Source organism: Mycteria americana, chromosome 21 (genome assembly GCF_035582795.1).
Source record: "Mycteria americana isolate JAX WOST 10 ecotype Jacksonville Zoo and Gardens chromosome 21, USCA_MyAme_1.0, whole genome shotgun sequence".
Taxonomy (NCBI): domain Eukaryota; kingdom Metazoa; phylum Chordata; class Aves; order Ciconiiformes; family Ciconiidae; genus Mycteria; species Mycteria americana.
In genome coordinates, this window is record NC_134385.1 from 8,183,431 (window position 1) to 8,209,097 (window position 25,667).

Below are 25,667 nucleotides of genomic sequence, written 5' to 3' on the forward strand. Positions count from 1 at the left end.
ATCATTTACCAGCAGTCCTGGCTAACTGGGGAAGTCCCTGCTGACTGGAGATTAGCTAATGTGACGCCCATCTTCAAGAAGGGCCGGAAGGAGGACCCGGGGAACTACAGGCCTGTTAGCCTGACCTCGGTGCCGGGGAAGCTGATGGAGCAGATCATCCTGAGTGCTATCACACGGCATGCAGAGAATAACCAAGGGATCAAGCCCAGCCAGCATGGGTTCAGGAAAGGCAGGTCCTGCTTGACCGACCTGATCTCCTTCTATGACAAGGTGACCCGCCTAGTGGATGAGGGAAAGGCTGTGGATGTTGTCTATCTAGACTTCAGTAAAGCCTTTGACACGGTTTCCCACAGCATTCTCCTGGAGAAACTGGCTGCTCATGGCTTGGACAGGTGTACTCTTCGCTGAGTAAAGAACTGGCTGGACGGCCGGGCCCAAAGAGTGGTGGTGAATGGAGTTTACTCCGGTCGGCGGCCGGTCACAAGCGGTGTTCCCCAGGGCTCGGTGTTGGGGCCAGTTCTGTTTAACATCTTTATCAATGATCTGGACGAAGGGATCGAGTGTACTCTCAGTAAGTTTGCAGACGACACCAAGTCATGTGGGAGTGTTGATCTGCTGGAGGGTAGGCAGGCTCTGCAGAGGGACCTGGACAGGCTGGATCAATGGGCTGGGGTGAATTGTATGAGGTTTAACAAGGCCAAGTGCAAGGTCCTGCACTTGGGCCACAGCAACCCCATGCAACGCTACAGGCTTGGGGAAGAGTGGCTGGAAAGCTGCCTGGCAGAGAAGGACCTGGGGGTGTTTGTTGACAGCCGCCTGAATATGAGCCAGCAGTGTGCCCAGGTGGCCAAGAAGGCCAATGGCATCCTGGCTTGTATCAAAAATAGCGTGGCCAGCAGGACTAGGGAAGTGATTGTGCCCCTGTACTCGGCACTGGTGAGGCCGCACCTCGAATACTGTGTTCAGTTTTGGGCCCCCCACTACAAGAGGGATATTGAGGTACTGGAGCGTGTACAGAGAAGGGCAACGAAGCTGGTGAGGGGTCTAGAGCAGAAGTCTTATGAGGAGCGGCTGAGGGAGCTGGGACTGTTTAGCCTGGAGAAAAGGAGGCTGAGGGGAGACCTCATTGCTCTCTACAACTACCTGAAAGGAGGTTGTAGTGAGGTGGGTATCAGACTCTTCTCCCAGGTAACAAGTGATAGGACAAGAGGAAATGGCCTCAAGTTGCGCCAGGGGAGGTTTAGACTGGATATTAGGAAATTTTTCTTCACCGAGAGGGTTATTAAGCATTGGAACAGGCTGCCCAGGGAAGTGGTTGAGTCGCCATCCCTGGAGGTATTTAAAGGACGTTTGGATGAGGTACTTAGAGACATGGTGTAGTGGTGGTTTTTGGCAGTGTTAGGTTTATGGTTGGACTCAATGATCTTAAAGGTCTTTTCCAACCTATATGATTCTGTGATTCTGTGATTCTGGGTTTTGCTGTGTCCTGAAATCATCCTGTTTGCAACAGAATTACAAAGCTGGCCGTTCCCAAACCGGCTTCTTTGATGCCTCTTGATCTCCTGGTTTGTTCTGAAGCAGCCTCCTGGATGTGGGGGTCTACAGGGAGACGCTCCAGTCAAGTGCTGCAGGTCTTCGTGGGGTGGATGGCTCTGCCAGCGGCTGCGTGGCTGTACGTGCAGGTAGTGCCTCAAAGTCAGCCGCTGTGAGGGGATGAGGTGGTGTGAATGATTAAAAAGGTTATGGAAAAAATAGTGCGGGTGAGCGCTGACACAGCTCTCGAGGCTGTGGTTTTTCTCATGGGGGGAGCAGAAAGGTCGCGTGAGCAGTGCTGGGACCCCTCGGTGCCGCAGGGCTGCAGCCGGGAGGGGGGCAGGGGAGGGGGTCCCGGTGCTGCTTCCCGGGAAGGGGCAAGGGCGCTTCCTGCCCCTTCCTGAGGCGCCTGCGGGCGTGCTGGCTGTGGGGAGAGGCCGGGCTGGGCCCGGGGCGTGCGGCTGCCGCAGCGGCGGGTGGCGGGGGTGCGGGGGGTGACTGGGGAGGGGTGCTGGGGTGGCCGGGGGGGGGTTTGATGGGGGTGACCCCGGGGGGGAGGGGGAGGGCTGACGGGGGTGACCGGGGGGGGGTTGACCGAGGCGCGGCCGGCGGGGGGCGCTGCAGCGCCCGGGGGGGGGGGGCGGGGCGGTGGGAGCTGGGGGCGGGCCGGGGGCGGGGCCTGCCGCGGGCGGGGCGGGGCCGGGAAGCGGGCGGGGCCGTGCCTGGGCCGCCGATGGCGCCGCGGGCCGCCCCGCCGCGCTTCGGGCCGCTGCAGCTGGCGCTGGCGGCGGCGGGGACGGCGGCGGCGGCGCTGGACGTGTGCGCCGACGGGTGGGTGGCGGCGGAGTACGCGCGCGGCGGGCAGCCCGGCTGGGCCGCGCTGGCGCTGGGGCTGCTGGCCACCGCCTCGGTCGCCACCCAGGCCTGCAGCTGGCTCTGGCTCCGCTCCGACCCGCCCGCCCTGCGCCCCGGCGTGCCCCCATGGCTGCTGGCCGCTCTCCACCTCCTCCAGCTCGGCTTCCTCTTCAGGCACGGTATCCCCCCCGCCCCGGGCATCCTTGCGGTTCCTCTCCCCCTCCCCCTCCCCCCCCCCCCCCCAACCCCAGGCGTGCCCCCGGCCTGCTCTGGGCATCCCCCCTGGCGTCACCCCCCCGGCCCCCTACTCCGCCCCAGCCTTTCCCCCTGCCTTCCCCGGCTGCCCCCTCACCCTGCCCCTGCGGAGGAAGAGGGGCCCGACCCCCTGCGGCTACCACGCTGCCCCGGGAGCCCCTTGGACACCCCGATACCTGGGGACGGGGGGACGGCGGTGCCCTCCAGCTGAAGTTTCCCACCCACGTCCCAAAGCACCGGCTTTGCTCCCTCTCCCGGTGCTGTCGCCGCTGCTGGAGGCCTCCTGCCAAACCGAGCAGGGCTGGGCGCCGGGGAGCCAGCCGGAGCGGTGAATGCCCCGAAACCTTGTCTCGTCCTTGGCTCTCCCGGCTGTTTGGGAAGCAGCGTGGCTGCGCCTTGCCTCCCCTCCCGGGGGAAGGAAATAATCCGTCGGCTTCCACCGAGAGCGATGCTTGGTTTCAGGCTGGAACGACGCGGCTGGGCGTCGTGTGGGCGCTGCGGTGCTTGGCTTGGGAAGGGGGAGGGAGCAGCCCCAGCATAAATTGGAGCGCTTCAAATTGTCCCGCCAGGGCACCGTGAGGACTGAGGGCCACGCTGCGTTGCACCCAGCAGCCCCTCACCGCTGGCCGGGTCCCCATACAGGTGCCTCCACGCTCTGAAGGTGGGCTGGAAGGTGTGCTGGGCAAAGGCAGAGGAGGAGGAGGAGCAGAGCCGCATGGCCTTCCTCTCCCACGACATCAGCATGCTGCGCCTTTTCGAGACCTTCCTGGAGAACACCCCGCAGCTCACCCTGCTCCTCTATGTTATCCTGCGGACAAACAAGGCAGAGCCCTCCCAGGGTGAGGGGTCTGGGGCCAGGGGAGGGAGGCTGCAGGGGGGCAGGCGTGAGGTCAGAGCGGGCTTGGACAGGACAGACCAGATGGGCTGTCTGGGGGCTGCAGGACCCAGCAGGACACTGTTCATCTGTCCTTGCTTGAGGTGTCATTCTTCTCCCACGTCACTCCCCTTGACATGACACACAGGAGGGTGGTCCCCTGTTCTGTGCTCACGTGCCCCAGTGGACTGTGCTGGGCGTGGGGTGGGAGGGTTGAAGCTGGGGGACCTCTGTGGTCATTCCCCTGAGGGTCAGGAGAGAAATCAGGAGCCTGCTGGGGAGCAGGGAGATGCTGTTGTGGATGTGGACAGAGGGTGGGGCACAGGCCACCAAGGAGGTGCTTTGGTGCCCGTTGTGGGGTGGGGAGCAAGTGTCCACTGCAAGGAAACAGGGAGCCCAGTCATGTGCTGGTTAGGTGGAGCCAGCGCTCATCTCCTGCCTGTGTGAGCTGGGGACTTCCCTGGCTGGGAGACGGGCTCTGCAGAGCCGTTTGGTCCCATTGCTTCTTCCCAATCTCCTGGGAAAGGCCGGGCAGCAGCTGCCTCCTCAGGGAGGGCAGAAGGCCCTCCTCAGGAGAGAGACACAGGTGCTGAGGCTCTGATCCTCCGCAGCAGCTGCTTTGCAGGCTGGTGGGAAGCTTGTTTTAGCAATGCCAGGCAGGGGGAGGTTTGAGCTGGGCCCCCCCCCCCCTCAATCTGCCCTCAGCATCTCCACCACTGTGTTTGCAGGACTGGGGATCTGCACTGCGTTCCTGTGTGTGACGTGGTCTCTACTGGACTATCACCAGTCCCTGCGCTCCTTCTTGCAGGACAAGTACGAGCTGAGCCTGGGCTCCTCCGTCATCTACTTCTTGTGGAACCTCTTCCTCATCTGCCCCCGCATCCTCGTGGTTGCCCTCTTTGCCCTGCTCTGGCCCTACGGTGTGGCTGTCCACTTCCCACTCGTGTGGCTGGCGATGTTCCTCTGGGTCAGCCTGCAGGGCACAGACTTCATGGAGTCACCTGGCCCTGAGCAGCTCTACCGGGCCATGGTGGCTGTGATCCTCTACTTCAGCTGGTTCAATGTGGCACAGGGGAGGACGCTGTACCGCAGCATCATCTATCATGGCTTCATCCTGGTGGACAGCACGCTGCTGGCCCTGTCCTGGCTCTGGTGCCGGTCCCCCTCTGATGAGCACTCGTACCTTGTCCCAGTGGTTGCTGCCGCCCTGCCCTGCTACCTGCTGGGGCTGGCGCTCAGAGTCACCTACTATAAGTGGCTGCACCCCAATGTGCAGGCGCAGCAAGAAGGTGGCTACGACGAGGTGGATACCAACATGAGGAGTGGTGGGCTGGAGTTTCTCTCGCTCTCGGTGCCAGACCTCATGAACAGGCGGATGCGATGGCTGGCCCAGACCCAGTTCCCCATCCCCTGGCTGGCAGGGCAGCGCTTCCTGAATGGGGCTGCGTCTGTTGAGTCTGCTGTCTGAGGCCAGCTCCTCCAAAGTGACTTGCTGGGGAGACAGAGTTGTTAGTCCTGCTCCTGGTTCTGCCCCCGTCAGGCTGTTGGTTTGGGCAGCTGGAGGGACCTGGCAGAAACTAGGGGTGATGTGCAAGCACCCAGCGAGTCGCGTGTCACACAGCACAGTTCCCGTGGCTGTGCCCTTGAGGAGAGCCACAGTGTTCGTGGGGGGTCCAGCATGTTGTGGCTGCACTGCCGTGTCAGCTTGTCTTGTTATTTATTATAGTGTTCCAGGCGGGGGGGGGGAAGAGCAATGGTTTGTTCTCTTTGCCTGTGCCTCTCCTGTGCCTGCTGCTACCGGTGCTGCTTGGGGAGGTGGGTGCTGGTGGGGAAGAGCTTGTTCCCTCCTTGGCAGCAGCTCTGTGATCTTTCTGTTTCCAGCCAGGATTTTCCTCCTTCTCCTGTTTTGCTGTTAGGGTCAAAGATTGCCCCTTATCGCCACATTCAGGGAGAGACAGGGAAGGAGGCAGGGATTCCCCTGCACTGGGAGAGCAGCTGCCCTGGGCAGGCAGGGGTGGTGCCCACACCCGAGGGAGGGTGTTGGGACAGCACAGGGTCAGGGCATGTGGGGGCTGTGCCCCTGCCTTGTGGCAGTGCTTTGCCCCTTCAGAAATGGGGAAGCACATTCCAGTGTGGATTCTCTGTGGACAGAAATGTTGGTTCTGCCCTTTGCCACGTTTGCTGGATCCCTTCCTGCCTTTCCCTTCCTGCTGCGGGCTGAGGGGCAGAGCTGAAGCTTCATGCTTGAAGCTGGGCTCTGGGGTCTGGGCTGGGCAGGTCACTCCTTTGCTGCTGCCCCAGACCGTCTCTTTTCTCCTTTGAGCAGCAAATGCTGTTTGTGGGGTGGGGGCTGGCAGGGTGCCACAGCACCATGGGACCCTGTCCTCCTGGGGGGGACAGTGGCTGTGTCCTGGTGTACGGCCACAGTGTGGATCAGCGCTTCTGGCTTATTATGGACACCTCATGCTCCCTTTGCTGCCCTTCCCACCACCACACCCCAGGCGGTGCTCCCAACGCCGTGACCAGGCTGGAGTTGGCCATGACTGGTTTCTGAGCTGTAGGTGGCCATTGATGTGGTCAGCAGGGGGCTGTGCCAGCTCCTGGCCATGGACACCTGCTGCTTTCCAGGTGGGGCTGCCCCTGGCTCGGTGCCAAAACCCAAGCAGGCCCCAAAATGGCCCCAGGCTCTTTTTGCTGTTGCCCAGCCAGCAGCCGTGGCACATCCTGGCTGCCCACAGCATTGGCCCCATCCCCTCGCCTCTGTCGCCCACACTCCCGGCAGGACCCTGTCCCAGGAGCAGACTCCTCCCCCCCATACCAGGGCAGGGGGAGGCAGCAGGATGCCACTGGAGGAGTAGCTGAAATGCTCATTTCACAGCTGTTCCTGTAACAACATAAGCCCACGGCCAAGGACAGCAGCACCACAGCAGGGACTGGGAGGAGGGTTGTTTGTTGGCCTTGTGCAAAAGAAAAAGGGAAGGTTTGTGCAGGACTATCTAAGCGCCATGTGCCTCCCCTGGGCAGCACAGCAGAGCCAGGGAGCCGGTACGGCCACTGCTGGCTCCCGCAGGACACCCCAGGGGAGCGGGGTCTCCACCAGCCGCTGGTGCCAGCAGCTGCACTGCAACCTGCAGCACCGTCACCCTGAACACCGACTCTGCCACCGAGCCCAGCCCAGGCCCTCGCAGGGGTGTGAGAGAACAGGCTGAAGCAGTGACTATAGAAAATAAAGACTTTATTTTTTTTTTTTTCCAGTTCATAGCACAGTTCCCATTACACAGACCAGGAACGGGCAAAGGCTCCGCAGCCAGCAGCACCCAGGGCTCACCCCTCTCCTGCTGCCGAGGGGTCGGTAGCGCAGCACGGGCCGCTGCGGGCTCCGGGGGTCTTGCTGCTTTCCATGAGCGCCAGCACAGACATCTCCCCCAGGGCTCTTGGAGGCAGCAAATATTAGTGGATTAGGTGGTTTTTTTAAAGCCTCTGTGGCTGCAGTGAAGCTGGAGAGGAGCCTGGCAGCACGCAGGCGGGCTCGGCCTCAGCGCCCCGGGCCAGCAGGCTGGCTGTCATTTGGGTTTGTCACCGGTTCAGCTACAGCCAGGTCAGGGGTAACGGGAGAGCACAGAGACAGAAGAAAATCAATGCTTGGATAGAGATGCTGTTCCTGTCACACGAGAGACAGGAAAAGTCTTAAATTCAGCCAGCAGAGGAAAAAATAAAATAGCCAGGTCAACCTTTATTAAACATAAACACAGAAAATGTACCATCAACCTCCTATTATAAAAGTACTTTACATACATTCAAGGAAACATCGTATAAATATCAGTATGAAATGTCACTGGCTGCAAGAGTTCCACACTCAGCTAAAATTCTGTCGACATCTTAAAATTTCCTTAAAACAGATTAAAGTAAACAAACACAAAGCAAAGCCAGCCAGCTGCCAGGCTGCTTCGTACCTTGGGTCCAGCACTCACTGCGAGTGCCTGGGCAAAACACATCCCACCTCCCAGCGCGGGCCAGCATGGCTGTCCTGCAAGCTGCTTTGGACGTTAGAGCAAAAGGGCCGCTCAGCCACGCCAGATGGTGGGAGGTTAAGGCACAGGTTTTAATCCCAAAGTTCAGCCAGCCGGAGTACGAGACGTGCTCCGAACAGGCTGTTTCACAGGCTGGGACATCTCCCAAGCCCGCTTACAGGAGACCTTTGGATGGGCTGGGGACCCGCAGAGAGATGTTCAGGATCCAGCACAGACTCTTCTGTGACTGCCAGTAAGTCCTGGTCTTCTGGTAACATTTCAGACCCTGGGAGCAATGGGGCTGCTTCTCAGCATGGCTCACTTCCTAGCAGATCTGCTCCGGCTGATGCAGTAATGACATTTCACAGGGACCCCAGATGAACTGGACTCTTTATGGACCCAGCAGTAATGGAGCTGTAGCCCTGTAGCAACTCTCCCTGCTCTGCACGGGGCCCATGCTGCTGTGAAACAGCAGCACACACCTACACAGGCTGCCCCAGCTGTGTGGCAACACCCAGTAACACACCTGAGCTCTCCATCTTGTGTACACAGCAGATGGGAGAACATCCCCCATGGGCTCCTGCTTCTCTTCAAACCCTGCTGCTGAGCACTATGCAGCACGTCCCCAGCTTGCTGCAGGGGCTCTGCTGGGCCAGCAGCTGCGAGCAGAGTGGCAGCTGTCAGTGCAGCCAAAAGACATCCCCTCCACTGAGCTGTTCAGGAACAGCCACAGCAGAAATTGGCTCCTCAGATTTTTTTCTAATGGGATGACAGGTCGTGTTGCTTGCAGGCAGCAGCTTTGACACAGACGGCACGCTCCTGAAGCAGAGAGTTCCTGGGGGAATATGCAGATCCAGACCATCTGCCTGAGATCAGAGCACAAGGCCAACACCTAGCAAGGGGCTGGATGGAAAGCAGACCACTCCCAGCTCTGGCAACCACCTTGGAGAAAGAGAATATCCTCTGGTTTTAATTTAAAAAAAAAAAAAGGCAAAACTGGAGCTAGGAACATGTGAAACAGAGACCTCTGTGTCTAGCCCCTTAGCTCAGGGGATCCAAACCCCTTGCTCTAGGTACTTTCTCCACGGCAGTGACCGGAGCTGGCCCAGGAACAGATGCTCCCAGGGCACAGCAGAGCATGTGCTGAGCTGGCGCAGCAACTCCCCCAGCACCGATGGAAATTATTCCTCAGTAATTAATGCCATGAAAGGAATGCAGCAAACATATCACCTGCTTCTGTGGGCACAGCCTGGGTGGGTCTCCTCCCTGAAGCTTTCAGACCAGTCCCTCGTGGGTCCCAGACAGGTGCCGCTGGGCTGGAGACCAGAGATCCGGAAGGGTTTGGGTGCAGCTGCAGTGTTACGCTCAATGGAGCAGCAGAGGCATGCGGTGGGGCGCAGAAGACATCTGTCCTCTGTGCAGAAACCCCAGGCACCTGCTGATTTGGTGCCATCAGGGTACAGGGAGGTGGCAGATACCACTGAACACAAACTGACCTGGCACAAAACCAGCGCCCTGTGCCAGCCCCCAGTCTCCAGCTGGCTATTTCTGGCTAGTGGTACTGCAGGACACTGACTCCAGCCTTTTTTTCTGAGATGGTAGCAGAAAAGTCAGCGTAACCATCACTCCCAAGGCCAGTGTGCTCCAGGCTGCCAAGTCACAGTGTCTTAGAACATTTGAGTCCCTCTTAGCAAGGGTTTTGTTTCTAACTATGTAGTTAGGCTAATGCAAAGAAGAATATAAGAAAATTGAATCTGATTCTACTAAAAGGAACTTACTCTCATAAATGGAGTCAGGAAAGCAGAGGTGAAGGTTAATAACTGTACCCTTCTTAGTAACATTCATGAAGATTTAGTTCTCTCAAATTATTCCTAGTCCAGACGAGGACTCTGTTCACATCTGAGCAGTCTTGCAATAGTGTTGTGCTGTGTCTAATGTTCATAGGCAGTTTTGTTTTCCTTTACAGGGAAAATCTGTGGGATCAACAGTCTGGGTCATGGATAGCTGGAATCCAATGATCTCCTGCTTGTTAACAGGCTTGCGCATACATTGACTAGAAGCCACCAGGATCAACTCAGAACACCAACAGTTTCCTTACTGGGAACCATGTATCCCAGAAACACTCCCCTATCTTTCTATTTTCCAGTAATCCCACGTTGAGCAAATAACATAAGGACATTGTAATAAATTAACTGCTTTGAACACCCAGGGAAGGAGAGAGGACACATTTCACAGCAGCAGAGGTATTTTTGACATTTTCATTAATATTTCCTATGGAAAAAAAAACATAGCTCTTTTCGGCTTTGCGAAACGAGGGAGGTTCAGCTCTGCCATCACTATTTTTCTATAAAAATAAGGTTTTGTGTTTACTTGGGTTCTACAACTAAGCTGAATAGAAAGGAGGAGGCTCTTACAAATAATTCTGCTGTTGTATCACCCCCTCCCTCTGGAAACTACCTGCTAGAGGAATTCAGCTGGCTTCTCTAAGTCCCTTCTTCAGACAAGCTCTAGCTCTGCTCAGTCTAGTGCTTCTTTATAGGACACCTTTGTACTTGGCAGGGCCTGTACTCCTGAGGAAATAGCCTGGTGTCATGTTTTACTGTACAGTTTGCATTAGGTATGTTTTCTTCATCAAGCTGAAAAGTGAGTCCCCAAATGTATGAGATTTCTGCCTCCCCAGCAATGGACAGGGCTTGCAGGAGCTACAGTCATGCCTTTGCTCCAACTTCTTACAGGAAGTCTAACTCGAGGGCTTGGTGAAGGGACACGAGGTCTGCATGATTTGTGATCCTCCAGAAAGGCATGTTGTGCTGTAACAGAGAGATGACAAAGTCAGCTTTATCAGAGCGATTTTACAGCTAGATGGAAGCAGTCAAGGTACACCTGTAGGGTTGTGCAATACGGCGTTTGTGACAGCACTGTCTGAGCATACCATGTTCAGGAAGGACCTCAGCCGTATGCACATCGGTATCTGAAGCCTATCTTATCTGTACATCTGTTTATGATGGGCACTGGCATTGACTATCAGCTGCTTTGCGTGCTCAAGATGGAAACCTCAATGCTCGGCTGTGAGCTGCTGCTTCACCCAGGAAAGCCTTTCCAGGGCTCCCAGAGACCCTGTGTAGATGACAACTCTGGCACGTGGCAGACAGCGTGAAGCATGCAGAGACGATGTCCTGACAGTAATCTATGCACTTCACTGCCTTCCACTGAATCACCTGTTCAGGCCTGTCCAAATCAATCAGTTTGCTCTTTGTTTGTAATTCACACTGATGGTAGATGCTGTGTATTGATCTGACGGCTGGCAACCAAGTCCTGACTCCCTCCGTGCTTCTGAGAAATTGCATTATCCTAACCGATAGCTGCATGCTATGATCACGACATGCTACATCAAAGATACTATTTTACAGGGACAATGTTATACGCAATCCTAAACGAGTAAAACAGAAACTTTAAACCCCAAAGAGCCAGAAAAGTCCCCATCTTAAAGCAGTGAAAGCTCTCATGCATCAAAGGCAAAGTTTCCTCCTGGCTGCCCCTGGCCTGAAGAGTTCAGCCCTGGAAAAAGAGTCCCTGTAGAAAAAGACTGCTGCAGTAACTTCCCTTTACATCCACCCACATCCCACCTCTGCAGAGTCAGAAACCCACCTGCTTAGCTGCAACCTCTTCATCACGCCCATCTCCAATTACCACATAGGTGACTTTCTTTCCAAATCGTGACACGATCCTCTCAAAACAGCTCTCTTTACCTGCCAAAAGACAATCCCACTATAATGAGCCATAGGCAGAGAGTAACGGAAACCTGAACAGGTCCCTTCTTCCCAGTACAGAAACACATTCTTGTCTTGCTGGGAAGGGGGTAACACCCAGTTCAGCTCGTGAGGCCAGAAGCCACCACTATTACATGGCCAGCTGGACCACAGCAGCCACGGGGGCTGCTCAGCTGCAGAAATGGTATTTCCTGTGTAAAAATTCCAGCTAACTTGCAGCAGACGCCTCAGTGCCAGGTACTCAGCACAACCCCTTACCTATTTTTGTAGCACTATAAATATTTTCGATGGGAAACACTTCACCCAATCCATACAGGAGAACTTTGGCAAGTGCTGGCACCAGTTGAGTGGTTGTGATCAGGATGTTCACACAGTTTTTTCTAAAAGAAGAAAAACACTTGTAAAAGCACATCAATGGCCAGTGGTGCCAAGGGCTACTCTGGGCAGCTTGCTCAGCTTTCCAAAGTGCCATGTGCTTTGTTGTCTTGCTTTCAAGAGGCTTTTTAGGCCAAGATTTTGATGTGTGGGTTTTGCTTGTTTGTTTTTTGTTTTAAACAGAAATTGTCTGGCAGGAATGCAATTTTGTGAGCACAGTCCTATTAAGAGGACCTCCTTAACAACAGATGTTGCAGCAGAAAAATCCCAAAGGGTGCTCAGGAGTGGAGTTCCTGCACTCACTTTGCTTCCCAGTACCTATGACAAGCAGCAGTAGTATTACATATGGACACTGCTGCAACAAAGCACTGCATGCAAATCTAAGCAAGAGAAAGGGCTGAGAAAGCAACATACACATTTCCAGTTTCCATACCTGGACTGTATGAGTAGCAGGGACTTTAATGCAGTTTCCAGCCAGGAATCCGTTAGCACTTCTATATCGGTCCTTAGTCGCTGCAGAGCTTCCCTCTTCTGCGGGCTAAGAAGGCCTGGAAGGCAAGCAAGACAAGTTTTCCCAGCTGAGCTGGCAAGTCTAACACAGACAGAGCCATCACTCAATTTAACAGCTGCCTGTTCTGCAATAAATAACACAGTACTGAAGGCATCTGAAAGCTGAGACTGTCTCGAGGCAACGGGAGAAACCAGCTTCCAGTGACACAGATGAGCCCAGATACCCATCTGCGACTCTGACTGTGGTGAATTGGGCAGATACTTTTCTCTGATTATTTCAAGCCATTTCTCAGGATACATGCAACAAAATGCATTTCTCTTGTACAAAGCACTCACAGCAATAGATGTTGTCCGAGGCCACAGACAGCAGGGGAAGGAACTCCTGCAGTCACCCTGTCTGACTTACTACTTCCCAAGGACCCTTTCCACTTCCCACTTTAATTCCTCTTCGATATCTTTTTTAATCCTTTTTTTTTATCCCCATATTTTTTATCCTTTTTAGATATCATTTTCTCAAAGCATCCGGTTTTGAATTTAAAAGCAGCCAGAAATGGAGCCCATACACTCAAACCTGCTCCCGTCAGTAAATGCAACAAGAAAGGAACACCTTGAGTCTGAACCTCTCTCGACCCAATTTCCAGCCATGACTTACGAACCTCCGCTTCACTCCAGCCCTGAAGTACACCAGTCATCTGACAATGAGGCCACGGAGGGACCCACTGTGGGCTGCACTGCCAACTGCTTTACCATGTGGCTTTAGACAGGTCCTGAAAAACTTTGCATCCAGGTTTCCCACATGCAAAATATGGAACAATGGTCTGATCCTTACCGGAAATAAGGTAATTACACCACACTGAAATGCAGACTTACACTGTTAGATTTTTAAGGCTGAAAGTTATAGTTTTGAGCACCTGTTTTTTAGCAAAGATGTCCAAGAAAACATTCTATCAAGGGTTTTTTTGCGTAGGCAAAGGGTACCCAAACCCACAACCCACCAGGCCAAGTCACCCTGCCAGGTGAGCAGCACCCCTTTCCCAGGGATGTCAATGCCAAGATTCAGACTAAACAGAAAATTTATCTCCATTTGGTATCTGTGGTTTCCATCATTATTACTACTTTGGCACTGGAAGGGAAGCAAAACTAGAAGATTTTAAGTGACTTCGTGAACAAAGAGATGTCATGTCAGATTATGAGCACAACAGCCAAAAGGGTGAACGCTGTATTTCTTGACAATGGCATGATAAAAGACAGATTTTGTGAAGACACAAGTGAAAAGACCTCCTAAGCAGCACGATATGCAAGTCATTTAGGCTCATTCTCAGCAGAGTGACAGGCAGCCTTTCATACAAAATTAGGAAAGGGACACTGTTTGCACCAAAATTTTCTCTTAGATATAGGATTGACTGACCACCCCTATCTACATAACTCACAGACTGCACTGGCATGCCGTTCAGTTTTGGAAGACGTACCCTCCTAGATTCCATGGAGATTTGATCCCATTTAGCAGTAGGAGAATGGTTACTTTTCATGTCCAAACATTCAGGAAGGCAAAAGCTCTGAGGAAGGACCGAGTCTGGCACCACAAACTCTCTTTAGTGCTCAGATATTGGTGCAGGTGAACACTCACCTCCAACGTTAGTTTTGTATTTGTCGTAGATCTCTCGTACCCTGCGGTAGCGGAAGGCCAATTTTCTCATCCAGTCCACTCCACCCTGGACACCAACTGATGAGCTGTGATTTGTGTTGCTTCCTGAGCCACTGAAGCCATCCGTGGAGAAATTGTAGTTGCTATTTCAGAAAAGCAGATCTGTTATGTGTGGCACAGCAGCAGCATCACTGCAGCTTTTCTGGCAGGGTTGCAGACTTCAGCTCTGACAGCAGCTAGAAAAGCACCTCGGAGAGGAACTCTGCACAACCACCACTGCACCCTGACAGTGGAGACTGGCTTCTACTGGCAACATACTCTGATATCCAACTACATTTGCTGCCAGTTCTGAACTGCTGTAGTGAAATGTACTGATTCAACTCTTCTTTCACACCCTCCACTACAAAACCTTCCTTTGCTCTTTGACTGCTCACTCCTCTGCAATACAGAGCATCCTTCCCACTAAACCTTTTCTCATCCTGCAGTGATAAACCCCAGCATAGTATTTTCCAAACATAACATCTGTGTCTTTACATCACAGCTGCAGCTCCACAAGCAGCTGAACTGCTTTACCAGCTCATGACTGCAGGAAGCAGGTCCTGTTTCACCACTTTCCCCGTATTTCTTTCTCCCTGACAGACAGGCACTTCTCAGACCTTTCCAGGAGCCAGTTCAGCTCATTAATGCAAGAGAAAACTTACCCTCACCCTGCCTGATAGTGTACACAATCAGCTCACAGAGGGATGCAAACCACAGGGAGACTTTCAAAGGTCAAGATCGTGAAGTTTGGAGTGTTGGTCCTCCACTCATGATGTGTCATTAACCACACAGGCAACATTCAACAGTGGACAATATAATTCACATTATAATTCTGAAAGTCTTAATGTTTTGTAGGTCTTCAAAGAAATACCACCCAGCAAACAAACACCATTTGCCAAGTTTCATCCCCTGCACAATGCTCACCTCCATCCCTTAACCCCATTTGGGTTTGAAGTCCCCACAAAAAAACAGATTACATCAGCTATATATTTCATGCATTCATCAGTACACCACCTTAAATCTTGGCCATTGTCATCAGATGCCACATCTTCTATGTGTACCTGGTCACACTCCTGTTTAAGAAAAAAATAGAAATAAAGTCACACTGTTGTAATCCAGAAATATACTGAAATTTGCAGATTAAAGAAAGTGTGATATAAAACTAACGCCTCACATTTCCCAACAGCAACAAGCCATGCCATACTGCCTCCACAAACCTATACATAGCTTCCATTAGCTTTGTCTTCCAGTACCAGGTTTTACTTCTCAGCACCTACAGGTCCTTGCCGAGACTGGGATTTGAAGTACCAGAGAAGTCTGAAAAAAGCATGTTTCTATGACATTTTGAGTTGTCTGCAAAAAAGGAACTTTGACAGTCACTAAACAGGTTGGACTAAAAGCTCACTTGTCATTTGAAACCCTTTTGCCATTTCACAAAAACAAACCAAACAAAACCAAAAATACCCCAAAACCACATTATCTGGTCAAGTGTTGATATTCCATTTCATCAACACAACAGTCAATTCTGTTACCGGAGAGCCCACAGCACCAACCCTGGAGTGAAACATCAGCATGGTGGCATTGCCAAGACTCTGGTGCTTAGCACAGCTGATTTAACCCAGAGGTAAACTGCAAACACCTTAGGACAAGAAGTGAATTTTCCTAATTTCAAGAATTTCCCACTGCTGCGACTAACCAACACCTACAGCAATAAGCGTCATTGTTGATCACATAGTTATCGTATCAGTGACTACCTTTCCAGCACAAGAGACTGTATTTGGTTTGTTTGTTTGTTTGTCTTCTGGAGCAGGGAGGTAACTGTCATTACCACCTTTGCAAAGTTCACAGCTGCAAGTAGTCACAGTCACAAATGGAAACTTCATTTAAGTTTCTGTTTGCATCAGTAAAAACATCTTGTTTTCCCACGACGTTCACCAGTGAGGCACCTACAATTAATTGTTCGCTGTTATATTCAGCCTTCCTAAGCTTTAAAATAGTCCTGTAAATTCTGCAAATTAGGCTCACGAGTCCATATTCGTGGACTGATATCAAAGAAGATATGAGTCAGGAAATTTGCTATTTCTAACCATTTAATTCCAGATTCTGGCATAACTTCACACCTTCCTGTATAGATTGCATTACTGTGTCTATTACTATCTGATAACGTATCATAGCACAGCATAGGGCATTGCCATGATTAAAGCAAAGATTTATATTCAGCTTCTGTGGAAGTGGTGCAGAACGGTGAGATGTATTTAATTTGGCAAAGAATACTGCACATGATAGAGGATGGGAGATGATCAGAAGTCCTTGAGGCAGGATGGGAACAGGAGAGCAGCAGAGATAGCTTGCAGGAAAGAAAAACAGAGGGTGCTGTGGGACCTCCATGTGTACAGCATGCTTGCCTATGGAAGCGTGTCCTTCATAGTTGTTACACAGCCAATGTAACCTACGGAGACACTGGCTGAGATGCACAAGTTGTATTCTGTCCTTGGCTTAGTCAAAGCCCCTGAGACCTGACATTCTCAAGGTCATCTTTTTCCCCACATCTCTGGTCTCCATTTGAAGACATGATAAGTGAAAGCAAAGTGCTCACCAGTCCAGAATGAAAATACAAGACAAAGCAGATATCGCTCTTTTTATTTATACAGGTTCAAGTAGAAACCTGTAATAGAGCTAAGAGAGCTCATGACACTAGAAGTCTGCAGAATGCCTGTCTCAGATAAAAGAGTACACCTCTTTGATTTGGTTGTGCTTAGAACCACTTCAGTTTTGGCAGACTGTTATGTTTCAGCATTAAGTGGCTCTGAAGCACAATAGCCCTCACAAACGGTGCAGTGTAATTCTAACTAGGTAATGTGGAGTTTTGCCTTTCAAAAACATTTGCCATGTACCTCCAAGTCATTGAAAAACAAATGAGTATCAGCTACTTCAAAAATCATCTCCTCCATTGACAGACCTGAGCCAATCACTAGAGTTGGATCCTGGCAAAACAAAAAGAGAAAATGTAAATTCACTGGGGTTACAGGCAGAAGTAAATTGTGATAAATCTTTCATCAGTTACGTTGCACAGAGTTTCCACTGTATATCAAGCCTGATGTAATTCCATCTGCATTCAGCGGTGTGAACTCCAATTTCCCTAATATTTTAAACAACTCAAAAAAAAAAAAAATCCACATTCTGGTAATAGAGCGACCCAAAATTTAACAAAACACTTCAGTACTGCATAGCAGGGACTGATGCATTTTCAGAAGCAACACAAACAAAACATCCAAAAATCTTCAATATATTTTGAAGGAGAAAAAATACTTATTTTCACTATGTGCTATGATGATGATAGCAATTCCCAGTGATGATAAAAACAGTTTGACATTTGAAGACTTGTACTGTTAGAAGGGAAGTGTTTGTGATATTCATATCCTAGCTCTGTATAAACCCAAATTTATACAGAGCTAGGATAACTGACAACAAGTTAAAAGTATCACCTTATACATTTAAAACAAAATATCATTTTCTATTCCTTTTCCAAAGATTAACATTTACTTCTGCATGACAGATATGTTTTTTTCCCCCAGAAAAGACAATATTACCTTGCCATATTTTTGAGCATAAGACCCTGTGAGAAGTGAATGGAAGATTATTATGGTCTCATCCAGGTCCCAGAGAAACACTCGCTGTGTAGAGAAGAAAAACAGGTTGGAGTTGAGATATTCCAAGCACTGAGCTACAATAAAGGAGCAAGTTTTAGGATTAATTTTGTGGCTAGCCGCAGTATGCTTTTAACAGATATGAACAACAGTATTCATCTTACAGGCTGAACACATTATCAATTAAACTCTTTCAATTTAGTGAGGTGCAGTTTATATACCGCTATAGTGCAACTATACACTCAGTGTAAGGCTCTCTTGGTCAAACTATTTCAAAAGCTTCCCTTGCTTTTATAGTTAGAAAAGCAAAAACTTAAGAGTGCTAATGAATTTGAGAGCCCTGCTAGGGTAAAATTTTACTGCCTGTGATCTGGAGACCACCAGGTAAATGACCTTGGTGTTTATCAGAGACACCTTTGTTATGACAAATAAGGGGGATTGGCTGCCATGAGGAATACCAGAGTTTCAGTACAGAAGGACTTTGATAAACTTGAGAACCGGGCCAACAGGAACTAGAAGTTCAACAACTGCAGATTCTGCATGTGGGGTAGAATAAGCCCTCGCATTGGTCCAGGCTGGAAGGAGCTGGAGGGTACAGTGGACACCAGATGCAGTATGAGCCAGCAGCGCTCTCTCCCTGCAGATAAGGCGAACCCTGTGCTGGAGAATACTAAGTGTGCCTAGCTGATAGAAGAAAGGTGCTGTCTCACCCTGCTTGGCACTGGGAAAGTCACCCCAGATTGCATCCCTAGTTCCGGAAGTACGTGAGGAAACTAGAGAGCGGGCGGCAAAAGGCTGTCGAGATGGTCTGCAGATCTCTCTAGAGGAGAGGCCGAGGGAGCTGTAATGGTTTATCTCGGCAAAGAGGAGACCAAGGGTGACTTAATAGCAGGCACAACTAATTGAAAGGGAACTGCAAAGATGATGGAGACAATTCTTCTCAGTAGTGGCAGACAGAAAATTGCCATGGAAAAAGAAGGGGAAATTTGCAGCTTGGGAGATTCCAGTTGGAGACAGAAAACCTCCTTCCCCAGGTGGACATGGTAGTCCTGGGACAGATCACTAGACAGGTAGAGGATCTCCAGCCTTGGAGGTTCTCAAGGCTCAGCTAGACAAAGCCATGGTTCTAGTGCTGGGGACAGCCCTGCTCTGAGCAGGAGGAGCTGTACAAAAGACATCCAGATGTCTCCTCCATTGACACCACTATGATTCCAAGATGCATTTAAGTGATGCTTGTCAAGGACCACTGAAGAACTCATTTGGGCCAGTTCTCATATAACATGGGTCATGGGTATTTCCCAAATTATCTCACAGTACAGGAAAGACATCAATCTGTTGGAGCGGGTCTAGAGGAGGGCCACAAAAATGATCAGAAGGATGGAAGACCTCTCCTGTGAGGAAAGGCTGAGAGAGTTGGGGTTGTTCAGCCTGCAGAAGAGAAGGCTCTGGGGAGACCTTACTGCGGCCTTTCGATACTTAAAGGGGGCTTATAAGAAAGATGGAGACAGACTTTTTAGCAGGGCCTGTTGTGACAGGACAAAGGGTAATGGTTTTAAACTCAAAGAGGGTAGATTCAGACCAGATGTAAGGAAGACATTTTTTTACAATGAGGGTGGTGAAACCCTGAAACAGATTGCCCAGAGAGGTGGTAGATGCCCCATTCCTGGAAACATTCAAGGTCAGGTTGGACAGGGCTCTGAGCAACCTGATCTAGTTGAAGATGTCCCTGCTCATTGCAGGGGGGTTGGACTAGATGACCTTTAAAGGAGGTCACTTCCAACCCAAACTATTCTATGATTCTAATGATTCCCCTTCCATTTCCACAGAGATAGGACAAAAGAAAGAGAGGAGGACTTTTACCACCACACTATTCTGCAATGCTACCTGTAGAAAACAAGATTACTATTTACCTCCAGTTCACTGTCCTGTGAGGAGGAGGTATCTGCTTTCCTCTTCCCCCTGTTCTTCCCAGGGATGTTTTTTCTTGCCTGCTCATCTAACTCTTTACTTGCTGTTGCTCTTGATAATGAAGGACTCGTGGATGCATCTCCTAGAAGAAAGAAATCACACAGCTCTCACCCCCTCATGTCCCAAAACAAACACCAACAGTTTGGCCACAGTTTGGCTTATAGTTTGGCCACAAACCACCTTTGCAAAAGGTAAGATGTTATCTTGCTTTATTGATGCAGTAGTAGTTGAACACTTAGTAGAACATAAAACATGATTTCTTTGTCCCATCATTTCAAAACAGCTCTGTCTCCTCAATTCAGTCCACCAGGACTGAGCTACTGCAGCTACAAAGCCAAAGACGGAGCACCCTCCATCCTAAAGCCTGTAATCCCCCCGATGTCTCACTACCCTGGAACTGCGTCATTACTCAGCTTTTAATACTTCTTGAGAGAGCACCAGAAACCCTCAGTCTGGAATGAGCGTACAAAGGAAAGTATTTAACGATGCCTCTCCCTCCCAGATTTCCTGGACTAGTCAAATGCCTTTTGTGTCAAGCAACACTATACAATGCATGCTGTTTCCACCTCTGCATACACTACTCACTCCTGTGCCACTGTAAGCCTTTGACTAACGGTTAAACAATAGTCAGTGCACAGAGTTATCTGGAGTGTGTTCATCACACACAAATCCACAGTGTGCTAACTGTGAAACAGACATATTTAGACTACAGCTCCATTGGCCTATCCAAGAATTAGTAAAGAATAACAGTGATGATCCCAGCCCTAGAGACATAGACTTGGCCAAGCACCATGGCCATGACTGATGGGGATACGTTATGGAGCCTGTTCTGCTACTGGTAAGAACACCCTTACCAGGAAAAGAGTAAAGCACCACCATAAAAAAATAAATAAAAAAAAAATATCAGTGCTTTGATGTGCAGAATATTATGACCATGATGGGAGATACTCTCTGAATCCTTTATTAACAGTTCAGGCAGAAGAGTTAACATCCCAGACATCTGCCTAACTAGTTCAGAAATAGGACCAGACCTGTAGCAGGAAGGCAGAGGGCACAGGGGGACTTGAAAGAGCTTGAATTCAGTCTGGGTCTTGAAGATGAGACATTGCAATTCCTATGAAAATTCATGCAAAATGGTGAACTTGGAGAATTCCTGAGCTAAGAAAATGGCACTGAAAACATTAACAACTGGGCCATTCCTTGGTCAGTGCCTTGAAATAACAGGTCAATTCCTTAGGTTTTCAACATCAAATAAGAACAAATTCTCATGTGTATATCTGCTGTTGCTCACCCCAACTAGAGGGCAACTGCTTCCTGAAAGAGGGAAAGTGCTGGAAGCACCATGCTTCTTGATTTACAACATTGCGGCATGGTGTCTGTCATCCCCTGTCTGTAGCATCCCATAAGGTAAAGGTGAGAGAGATCTGAAACTTCACTGAGTTCAAGACTATCGATTTGTATGCTTTGCTCACTGCTTTCCATCATCCATCCCTGCTTTCAGGTTGCTTGAAGGAGTTTGAGGACTTGGCAGAGCTCAGGTACTCCTGATGGACTTGGGGAAGATGGAGAAGGCAAAGTGCTGCAAAGGCAATCGCTCATCACCTCCCACAAGCAGGCTGATGCCCAGCCAACCTCCAAGCAAGAGCCACCTTGGAAGCTAAGCCCCACTGCCACCTTCTTAATCTACTTCAGTTTTTATTGCTGAACATGGCATTATATGGTATGAGATATCCTTTAGTCAGCTTAGGTCAGCTGTCCCAGCTGTGTCACCTTTCAGGTTCTTGTCCACCCCAAGCCTGCTTGCTGGAGGGGGGTGTGGAGGGGAGAAAGCCTTGACATTGTACAAGCATTGCTCAACAGTAGCCAAAACACTGGTGTGTTATCAACACTGCTTTAGCCACAAATCCAAATCACAGCACCAGCAGAGCTGCTATGAAGAAAATTAACTCCATGCCGGCCAGACCCAGGGCACCAACAAAAATGAAAAGAATCTGTATTTTTTTTCCAGCCTACCAGTCTGCGACAGGCAGCAGATTTCAATTTAAAACTGTTTGACAACACAGGAAGAATCTCATAACTCCTTGCGTAAGACACCAGAAGAAGCACTAAGTCTTTGCTCTTGTCCTTGTTAAGTTTAGAAAACTGTATTTTTGGTGAGGAAATTTTAGTCAACACCACTGCGGTTGGTACCTGACACCACATTAGTGGGAAAGGCCAGCAAAAGATGTGACTTAACTAGAATAGTCAATTAAACCTTTTCAATCCACTTTCTAGATTTCTTCTCTTACTAGCTAAAATCTCCTCCTCCTGACAAGTGCCAGGTAACTTAATGCTATGCAGATGCAGATCTGCTCACATACAAAGCACAGCAGAACAGCTGTCATTTCAAAAACAGTTTACATGATGAAGCAGAAGAAAGGAAAGGATGTACTCCTGGGCACATCAGAAACCAACTCATCAGGAGGTGATGGATGAACTGTAGCTCTTGAAAATGCATGAGCAGCCCTGAAGGACTCCCATAACTAGGACTTGCAGCTATGTCATGGCTGTCAGCTAATCTGAATACCTGGCTGCAGGAGGGAAAGAGCTAGCATGAGCTATTCAGACTGGATATCATCAACTGCCCTGTAGCCCAAGTGAACACCCAGCCTCGACACATGACAGAATCAACGGTCCCCAGGGAGCTGCTGTTGGCAACTCTTCAAGTTATCCCTGGAACTCCCTCTCCCTACGGCATTCAGAGCATGTGGTAGGTGTCTCCTGAATCGCAGCAGTATAAGACTTCCAATACGTAAGTTTGGCTGGCCCACCATAATCCTCCACACACCAGTGAGACCAGTCTGATAATAGAAGGCAAATGTCCTGTCCAGCCCAGCACGCAAAGGTGCTGCAATTACCTTTTGAAAAAAAGTTTTCCCCATGTCTGCACACTGTACTGTTTATCACAGGTATTTTGCAGCCACCCTGTTAAAGATCCAACCATTACCGGAGGAATGTCTCTGCACCGTCCGTGTAGGCACCATGGCATTTGGTTTTTCGGTTGGATACGTAGTTGTTGCTAATGCAGTACTCTCTGTGTTGCTGTCTGCTGGTGTTACGACTCCAAAGCCAGAACTTGGGTAACACGTCTGGTACTGACTTTGGCCAAGGATTGTGTACGTAGGATACTCCTGTTAGAGGAAAGGATCGGTTATGATAGGACACTTGTTTCAGAAAACATTCTATATTAAGATGACTTTTATGCTAGAATATGCCTGTCAAAGAGAAATCCCAGCAAGAGCACAGTCTGACTTTATGCTATTTCTTTCTGCATATGTAAGACATCCCAAAAAAGGGTTGAGAGATCTGACTTCCCAATGGCCCCCCGCACAGGCAGGTTCTGCAGACAGGAGGCCAGCAATCACAGGGCCACTCCTCTGCCTCCAGTTTCTTCAAAAACGAGTTCATTATGAATGATGTGACAGTAACAGGGGAGTATCGAGTGGATGCCATGGCATCAGTCCACACTGTCTGTGTTCTGGAATTTGTGGTTTTGTCTTGTATTTTACTTTCTGATACCAGATGTACTGACAGCGACAGAAAGTGGTCTTGGCACTGGCTGAGAGTGCAATCCCTGCCACAAGAGCTACACGATAAACTGCCTTTACTCATGTCCTGACTTCAGCAAGCAATTATTTTGCATGCTGTGATGAAAGGTGTCCATTTATGAAGACTATTTACTCATTTAGGAGGAGACCACTGAGCACCTGAAGCTGTGCTTGAGGATTTTAATTTCTGCTACTGATAATAAAGAAAGCAGCCACCCCAAATGTCACGTCACACTCTTCAGGCACACTGTGCACTCCCAATTCCCTCAAAGAGCAACCTGGATTTGTGAAGCAGGTACGTTGGTCTGCACTACTGAAAGAAAATCTTTTTTTCCCCTTACAGCTCCAAGCAAGTTTATGTTAGTGAAAGAACCTTAAAAAGCAACAGCATAAGCATACACAGATTTTTGTGCATCCATTGCATTTTCCACACTTCCTATATTCTCCTTCTGCAAAGCTGTGACATTAAAGGGTTCCTTTGTATATCTAAATATTCAGAATAGCAGTTAACCACTGACAGTGCTATGTACTACCCACAGCAGGTCACAGTCAGGGGGAAGGGCTCTGTGCTAGCTGCAGGGCTTTTTGACTTTGTTTTATTCTAGCACCATCAGAATGCATCTCCTACTTTACTGGCGGTTTTTTGTTTGTTTTGTTTGTGTACAACCTATTTTCCTTTTCTTGCTGAGGGAGAACAAAGGCATTCAAAAAACATCCACCTATAATCCTCCCTGTAGGTTTGGTTCTCAAAACAGTTCTATTTTTTCTTCTCCACTGTGTCTCTTGCAGAGATCCCAGTACCCTGTTTAAGATTCACCACACGATCTGCAGACAAGGAAACAGCTTTGAACAGATGAAGTGAGTTTGCTGCAAAGGCCAAAGGGAAAAGCGTCATGGTCAAAGAGACAGCAAGAGTAATTTTGCTGACTTTGAATTACATACTGAGCCCTATAACTCCAGTACCCATTGTGCTCCATTTGAAGTGATGCAAATATTTGGCCTTCCTTTGCTAGTTTTGAGTAAGGTGTTAAACAAAGGTGAAGGAGATGCTGCACATAAATATAACAAGGAAGAAGTTTTACCTGTGAGATGCTGGCTACTGCTGATGTGGAAATATTGACAACAGTTGAGGATGTAGAGACTGGACTGGCATTGGTAGTTGATGCTGTAAAATTAAGAGTTACTGCATTAAATGCTTCTAGAAAAGCACAAAAGACAAGACCAATCCAAGTTGTGAAATAAGTACTTACTTGGCTTATGTGCAAGCATTTGTGCTTCCAGCAGCACTCTGCTTATAACAGCCAAAAAAGAGTTGGGGTGTATTTTGAAACCAGTTACATTTCAGCTAGGCTTACAGGGAAGGAGAGCTAGCATATCTTTAAAAACAGTACATTCAAATGTTTCAGAAACCTTTTCCCTCCATGCCTGCTAAGCAACTGGAGTATAATTAAAATGGTTTCACATCTTTACTAAAAGCTTTGAGAAGACAACAATCACATTCTGATGTTCAGTTATTAGCAGTTGAAAATTAATCAGAATAGATCAGTAAAATGCATATGAATGTGTTTAAATCAGTTCTGATAAAAAAATTCTCTCTGCACTGGACTTAGCACATTTAGACTAATTAGATCAAAAAAATTACGGAAATAGTAAAAATATTTCAAATAGTATAAAAAGGGTGCTTCCTACTGGAGAAAGCGAACATATCTCCCCTGTGAGGGGGGAGATATGTTCTGTTATACAACTGTTTTTTGGATGAGACCTTCTGAAATACTTTATCAACAGCTTGTAGGACAAATTATTAGAGACATGGAGTTGTTAGTATGAATTTTAAGATGTTTAATAGCCTTCATGTCAATGCATTTGGTTCTTCCAAAACACAGAAGAAGCTGCTAGAGCACCTTCTGGGAACATCAGTCATTTAGCAGATTTTGTGGTTTTACAGCCACAGGGCCACTGCATTAAACATTACTCCACATGGGGTTTTGGGACCCTCAAGGATTAGTGAAAACAAATAATGAAATCAGCATGAACAAAATCAGGATGTACTAAACCAGGTGCCACCAAGAAATACTTTCTTTTGCTAAACCTTTTTTCTCTGCACACAAATAAAACCAAAAATCACTTTTAGATGCTTATGAAAAGACTTGCAGAAATCCATAGTATCACTCTGAGAAAAGCCCTCATTTTCTGCAAGTAACATCCATGCAGAATTCACCCCTGACTAAAGAACTCAAGCTTCTGAAGGCTTCAGTCCTTCTGCCCCAGGGAAACAGCCCCCACCACGAACTCTTAATCAATGTATGTTGTGTTATGGCAAGCACAGATACTACCTGGTGAACAGCTCCTGGAAAGAGGAATGGATCCAAAATATGCCTCAAAAAAGATGAAAAACAAAAGAAATATATCTTAAAAGAGGTGCAGAAATACACAGAATTTACAAGAGGTGAGAAATATGAAGGGTGGCATCTCTGCAGAAGCAGAAACGAAGGTAAGTAATTAGCCCTTGGGAATCCCCTCATAGATAGGAGCAGCAGTGTTCAAAAACAGATGGGAGAGAATTTTGGGGGGAGAACATTCAGGAAAAGGAAAAAAGGCT

The 25,667-nt window shown here is 49.1% G+C and overlaps 2 protein-coding genes across 7 annotated transcripts in view; one reads left to right on the forward strand and one right to left on the reverse strand.

The window, feature by feature from the left end:
- Nucleotides 1–2,239: 2,239 nt before the first annotated feature.
- On the forward strand, nt 2,240–6,768 carry XKR8 (XK related 8). 3 transcript variants are annotated; one of them, XM_075522617.1, is made up of 3 exons: nt 2,240–2,562; nt 3,286–3,482; nt 4,246–6,768. In XM_075522617.1, the coding sequence occupies exons 1-3, from the start codon at nt 2,267–2,269 to the stop codon at nt 4,983–4,985; spliced, it is 1,233 nt and encodes a 410-aa protein (XP_075378732.1). In that variant the 5' UTR covers nt 2,240–2,266; the 3' UTR covers nt 4,986–6,768. The 3 variants fall into 3 exon arrangements, with proteins under 3 accessions (XP_075378732.1, XP_075378733.1, XP_075378734.1); XM_075522618.1 differs by having other exon boundaries at nt 2,240–2,364; XM_075522619.1 differs by having other exon boundaries at nt 2,380–2,567.
- A 49-nt stretch (nt 6,769–6,817) lies between these two features.
- Nucleotides 6,818–25,667, reverse strand: part of EYA3 (EYA transcriptional coactivator and phosphatase 3) — a 62,877-nt gene continuing 44,027 nt past the window's right edge. For 2 of the 4 annotated variants that reach the window (XM_075522612.1, XM_075522613.1), the window contains exons 8-18: nt 24,151–24,233; nt 22,468–22,651; nt 19,424–19,563; nt 17,457–17,540; nt 16,761–16,850; nt 14,881–14,939; nt 13,810–13,970; nt 12,106–12,220; nt 11,556–11,677; nt 11,176–11,276; nt 6,818–10,337 (exon numbers count right to left, since the gene is read on the reverse strand). In XM_075522612.1, coding sequence (XP_075378727.1) covers nt 10,257–10,337; nt 11,176–11,276; nt 11,556–11,677; nt 12,106–12,220; nt 13,810–13,970; nt 14,881–14,939; nt 16,761–16,850; nt 17,457–17,540; nt 19,424–19,563; nt 22,468–22,651; nt 24,151–24,233 — 1,220 coding nt within the window. In that variant the 3' untranslated portion in view covers nt 6,818–10,256. The remainder of the gene's footprint in view (nt 10,338–11,175; nt 11,277–11,555; nt 11,678–12,105; nt 12,221–13,809; nt 13,971–14,880; nt 14,940–16,760; nt 16,851–17,456; nt 17,541–19,423; nt 19,564–22,467; nt 22,652–24,150; nt 24,234–25,667) is intronic. The other 2 variants (XM_075522614.1, XM_075522615.1) reach the window with 2 other exon arrangements.